The sequence below is a fragment of the Staurois parvus genome, unplaced genomic scaffold (genome assembly GCF_062004578.1).
Source record: "Staurois parvus isolate SC_StPar_1 unplaced genomic scaffold, SC_StPar_1.0 ptg001270l, whole genome shotgun sequence".
Lineage (NCBI taxonomy): Eukaryota > Metazoa > Chordata > Amphibia > Anura > Ranidae > Staurois > Staurois parvus.
This window is the reverse complement of record NW_028319066.1, coordinates 130,060-136,059: the sequence shown is the minus strand read 5'-3', so window position 1 is coordinate 136,059 and position 6,000 is coordinate 130,060. Positions and strand designations below refer to the sequence as shown.

The 6,000-nt window shown below is 47.9% G+C and overlaps 1 protein-coding gene across 1 annotated transcript in view; it reads left to right on the top strand.

Annotated features, from left to right (window-relative positions):
* Nucleotides 1–553: 553 nt before the first annotated feature.
* SLC35D1 (solute carrier family 35 member D1) overlaps nt 554–6,000 on the top strand; it is a 44,077-nt gene continuing 38,630 nt past the window's right edge. Inside the window, exon 1 of the mRNA XM_089660728.1 lies at nt 554–750. Coding sequence (XP_089516854.1) covers nt 554–750 — 197 coding nt within the window. The remainder of the gene's footprint in view (nt 751–6,000) is intronic.

The window sequence follows — 6,000 nt, the reverse complement described above, 5'->3', positions numbered from 1 at the left end:
TGATTGGATGAGTTGGAGAGCATGACATCACCGCTCCACCCGGTCCAATCAGAGAGCGATTTGCATTCGTTGAGGTGATGATCGCTGTCCAGGCAATGGATTCCCAGCTTCCAGAGGGATCCCACTGATATGGGATGTACAGTATATAGTTACATTGTTGCTGTCCAAGCAGTAACTAAATATAAAATGGAACCCCTGGAATTCCATCACCCCCCCCAGGTATATATTATTATAAATAAACTCCCCAGCAGAGGCTGGCAGGACATGCTGAGACTTGTAGTCCCACCCCCGCAACTCTCCCCCTCCTCCCACCACCCACAGCCAGGTAATCTCCCACCATGCACAGTCTGAGCTCAGGAGGGGCGGGGCTTTCGCTACAAAGACACCCATTCACCACACACCCCGCCCCCCGGACTGTGCCACACCCATGTTACTTGAAGCCGGCGCATAACCCCGCCCCCTAGGCTTAGCAGGCCCGCCCCTGTTCTTTGACCATCCTTCCGAGCTATTGGTTCACCTGCTCCCGGTCCCCGCCCCCAGCCCGTACTGAGCCATGGCGGAAGTGAGCAGACGTCAGCATGCCCGGGTTAAAGGAGCAGCCCCCCCGGGGTCCCCAGCACACAGGGATGAGGCTGTGGGGATGGAGGCCGAAACGATGAGTGTCTTCATCAAGCTGCTGGCGGCCGCCTTCTACGGCCTCAGCTCCTTCCTGCTCGTGGTGGTGAACAAGAGCGTGCTGAGCAACCGCAGGTAGGGAGCTCCGGGGGCAGAGTCCGCCATGGGAGAGTTCATTCACTCACTGCTGGATGCCAGAGGATGGAGGGATGCCAGTCCGAGCATTGCAGCCTATGGGGGAGCATCTATTGGACACGGGCAGAGGGACTACAACTGCCAGCATTGCATTCTATGGGAGGAGGTCCTATGCTATGAGATACAGGGGACTACAACTCCCAGCATTGCATTCTATGGGAGGAGGTCCTATGCTATGAGATACAGGGGACTACAACTCCCAGCATTGCATTCTATGGGAGGAGGTCCTATGCTATGAGATACAGGGGACTACAACTGCCAGCATTGATCGCTATGGAAGGAGGTCCTATACTATGAGATACAGGGGACTACAACTGCCAGCATTGCATTCTATGGGAGGAGGTCCTATACTATGAGATACAGGGGACTACAACTCCCAGCATTGATCGCTATGGGAGGAGGTCCTATACTATGAGATACAGGGGACTACAACTGCCAGCATTGCATTCTATGGGAGGAGATCCTATACTACGAGATACAGGGGACTACAACTGCCAGCATTGCATTCTATGGGAGGAGATCCTATACTACGAGATACAGGGGACTACAACTGCCAGCATTGCATTCTATGGGAGATCATGTACCGAGAGTGCAACAGAGGACTACAACTCCCATCATTGTCCCCCGTACATGATCTCACATAGGTTGCAATGCTGGGAGTTGAAGTCCCCTGTTGCCCTGCATTAAATGATCGCCCATAGGTTGCAACAGGGGACTACAACTCCCAGCATTGCTCTTTATGGGAGAAGGTCCTATACTATGAGATACAGGGGACTACAACTCCCAGCATTGCATTCTATGGGAGATTGTGTAGTAGGGGGGTAACAGGGGAATACAACTCCCAGCATTGATCTCTATGTGAGGAGTTCCTATACTATGAGATACAGGGGACTACAACTCCAACATTGCCCCCAGTACACGATCTCCCATAGGTTGCAATGCTGGTAGTTGTAGTCCCCTGTTGCCCCCCAGTACATGATCTCCCATAGGTTGCAACAGGGGACTACAACTCCCAGCATTGCTCTCTATGGGAGGAGGTCCTGTATTATGAGAAATAGGGGACTACAACTCCCAGCATTGTATTCTATGCGAGATCGTGTACTGGAGGGCAACGGGAATAAAACTCCCATCAATGCTCTCTATGGGAGGAGGTCCTGTACTATGAAACTGGGGACTACAACTCCCAGCATTGCATGCTGTAGGAGATCATGTACTAGGGGTGCAACAGGGGTCTACAACTCCCAGCATTCCATTCTATGGGAGGAGGTCCTGTACTATGAGATACAGGGGACTGCAACTCCCAGCATTGCACTCTATGGGAAGAGATCATATACTATGAGGGATACGGGGGACTAAAACTCTCAGCATTGCATTCTATAGGAGATCTTTTAACTATGCATAGGAGATATTGTACGATGGTTTTGATGAGGGACTACAACTTCCAGCATAGCAATCTATAGGAGGAGGTCATATGCTATGTGTGCTACATAGGACTACAACTCCCAGTGGTGCAATCAATGGGATACTTTATACTATGGGTGCAACAGGGGACTACAACCCCCAACAATGCAATGTATGAGCGATACATGTACTACAACTCCCAGCATTGCAATCAAAGGAAGAACGTCATATACTACGAGTTTTACATGGGACTACAACTCCCAGCATTGTGCTATGAGGGATCATATACAGTGAGTGCTACATGGGACCAGGGGCGGACTGACCATTAGGAAACTCAGGTACTGCCCGAGGACCCGGGGTCAGTAGGGGGCCCCATGAGATGCCCCTGGTACCTTTTTCATAGGGTTTTTTGAGTTTGGGCAAGGACACAGGGGCCCCATGATCCCCTATTGCCCGGGGGCCCCGTGAGTTGTCAGTCCGCCCCTGCGTGGGACTATAAATCCCAGCATTGCAATCAATGGCAGACCTTATATTATGGGTGCAGCAGGGGACTGTAACTCCCAGCATTTCTGCCTGGGGGCTAAAACTCCAGAAGTACAATCTATGGTATTTCATTGACATGCTATGAGGAACTACAACTCCCAGCATTGCTGTTTAAAGGAGATCATGTAGTAGGGAGTGCTACAGGGGACTACAACTCTCAGCATTGCTATCTATGTGAGATAATTTACTGTGAGTGCTATGAGGGGCTATAAATCCCAGCAGTACAATCTATGGGATTTAATTTATAGTACATGCTACAAGGAACTACAACTCCCAGCATTGCAGACTAGGGGATTTAATTTCCAATTATTATTTCAATGCAGTACAAAAGCCATCAAAGATGTAGCAAGGGAAGACCTTTCCATCCCTTGGATAAATTTAGGCAGATATTGGTGTATAGGACCTATGGGATTTCATGTATAGTACATGCTACAAGGAACTACTACAACTCTCAGCATTGTCCTCTATGGGAGATCATATACAATGGGTCCAATACGGTACTACAACTTCCTGCATTACAATCTAGGGAGATCGTATACTATGGGTCCAATGAGGGACTACAACTTCCTGCATTGCAATCTATGGGAGATCGTATACTATGGGTCCAATGAGGGACTACAACTTCCTGCATTGCAATCTATGGGAGATCGTATACTATGGGTCCAATGAGGGACTACAACTTCCTGCATTGCAATCTATGGGAGATCGTATACTATGGGTCCAATGAGGGACTACAACTTCCTGCATTGCAATCTATGGGAGATCGTATACTATGGGTCCAATGAGGGACTACAACTTCCTGCATTGCAATCTATGGGAGATCATATACTATGGATCTATGTGGGACTACATCTCCCAGCATTGCCATCTATGGGAGATCGTATACTATCGGTCCTATGAGGGACCTCCAACTTCCAAAATTGTAGTGTATAGTCAGTATATACTGTGGGGGCTGTTGAGTGCTACAGAGGATTACAACTCTCAGCATTGCCATCTATGGGAGATCATATACTCTGGGTCCAATGAGGGACTACAACTTCCTGCATTGCCATCTACGGGAGATCATATACTATGGGTCCAGTGAGGGACTACAACTCCCAGAATTGTAGTGTATAGTCAGTGATATACTGTGGGGGCTGTTGAGTGCTACAGAGGACTACAACTCTCAGCATTGCAGTCTATGGGAGGTCAATCACTTGCCCTTGACATGCCTTGTATGGTAGTTCCTCTATGTTTAGGCATGCAGAGGAGGATGCAAGCCGCAGCATTGCACTCCCGCCTATGTCTTGCGTTCTGCAGGATCGGCCCCTCCCTTTTGAGACCTGGGGGATCGGCCCCTCCCTTTTGAGACCTGGGGGATCGGCCCCTCCCTTTTGAGACCTGGGGGATCGGCCCCTCCCTTTTGAGACCTGGGGGATCCTGCTGATGAGCTCTCAGCTGTTGTATCCTACAGGTCCTAGTACTGATAGCAGAAGAGAGATGGAGCTGAGGGGGACTACAAGTCCCAGCATTGAAATTGATGGCAGTACATCCACTTTGGCCCTAAGGTTTCAGCATTGCAATCACCTCCTAACATTGTTCATCTCTTGGGAAATCTGTCTTCAGCCATGAAGTCTATTACTCCTTCCCTGTATCTGCCCCCAGTTGATGATCCCTGATGAGGGGCGCTGGAAGGATCGGCTGCCTGCTATGAGCGTTTCCTTCTGCTCAGGACTTTACCTTTAAAAGTTGCATTATGTAAACTTGGAATCATTTTGTGTCTTTCTGCAGTCCTGAACATTTTGTATCATTTGCTGTTACTGACAAGTCTCACAATAATACTTAGGAATTTATTTATAGAAAAAAAAAAAAAAAAAAATAGTTGTATGAATGTCTGAGCTGATTACTGTGACTGTCGGCTCCATCCAGTGGCCATAATGTAGTATTTATCTGAAACATCTCAATCAGAAAAATACCGCATTATGCCTGCTAGAGGGCGCTGATGGACATAGGAAATACACCATATCAGGTCATTGGAATTATTCATAATGGCTCTGCCAGTGCTCAGGCATTCTTACAGGGAAAATAAAAAGGCCGTTAAAGGAGAAGTTCATCTTTGGGAGCAGGATATATGTTCTTCTGTTTTTAGGATTTTTTTTTTTTTCCTACCCCCCCCCCCCCTTTTCCTGTGACAGCAGTACAGGGAGAAGTTGGCGCGGCCATGTGGGGCTACACAGCGGAATCATTCATTTGCAGTCTTCTGTGATTGAATGAACTACAAGTCCTGACAGCCTTTGCGGCTGTAGAGTGTCATGGTAGTGTGTTGATTCTTCCTGTCAGTGTATCTGTTGCTCCTACATCTCGTACATCCCGTACAGGCAAGCAGATATACTGACAGATCTGCAGGAGACCTCCATGGCACTAGCGGTCCGCTGATCTCAGGTGCAATGCTTTCCAGGCTCCAGAAACCAAAAAAAATAATAAATGTACTTTTTTTTTTTTTTTTTTTGCAAAAAAATTGTATTAATTAGGTTCGTGTCCTTTTTAACCCCTTGATTCCAAGTGAACACAAATATGCAGCCTCTCTGTGTCTGGGCCTTGATGCTGAGCGGTCGCATATTTGTGTGCAATTAGAAAATATGTATGTATATGGGAGTGCACACTCCCAGCACATATGTCCGTGACACACGGAAAGGTCCCGATCTCCCCTTTCGATTGGGACCTTTTCCGATCATGCGACGGCGCATCACGGCGGTCACATGACCCTAAAACCCCTTCCGGCTTCTGAAACTCTTAAAGGGCCGGGAGGCGCCAGCACTAAGAGGTTGAAGTGGTTGTGAACCCTTCTATATACCCATGAAAGTGATTGGCCTCAGGTGATAGAGATGAAACATCCTCCTACATAAGCTGTACCGGTTTATCTGCTGTTTTCTCTTCTCTACAGCCATTCAAAGTGCTGAATTTTCAGTTCAGAAAGCAGGGAGCTGAGATTATACTCAGAGAGCTGATTGGAGGGAAGGGACCCCCCCCTATCTATTGGAGGTCCCTCCCCCGTCACCATTTTTCTCTCGGTGTCCGTAAATATTGTCGGAAGTGACTTGTGCTGATAGTAGACGAAGGAGGCAGCAGACAAATGACACTTAAGCTGGGTAAACTTTTTTTTTTTTTTTTTTTTTTGTGTGTGTGCAATCCAGCGAGCTGAACGAAAAAAAAACAAAAAACCCAAAGAGCTCTACTAAGGGTTCAATATAGGTACAGCGATCTCCC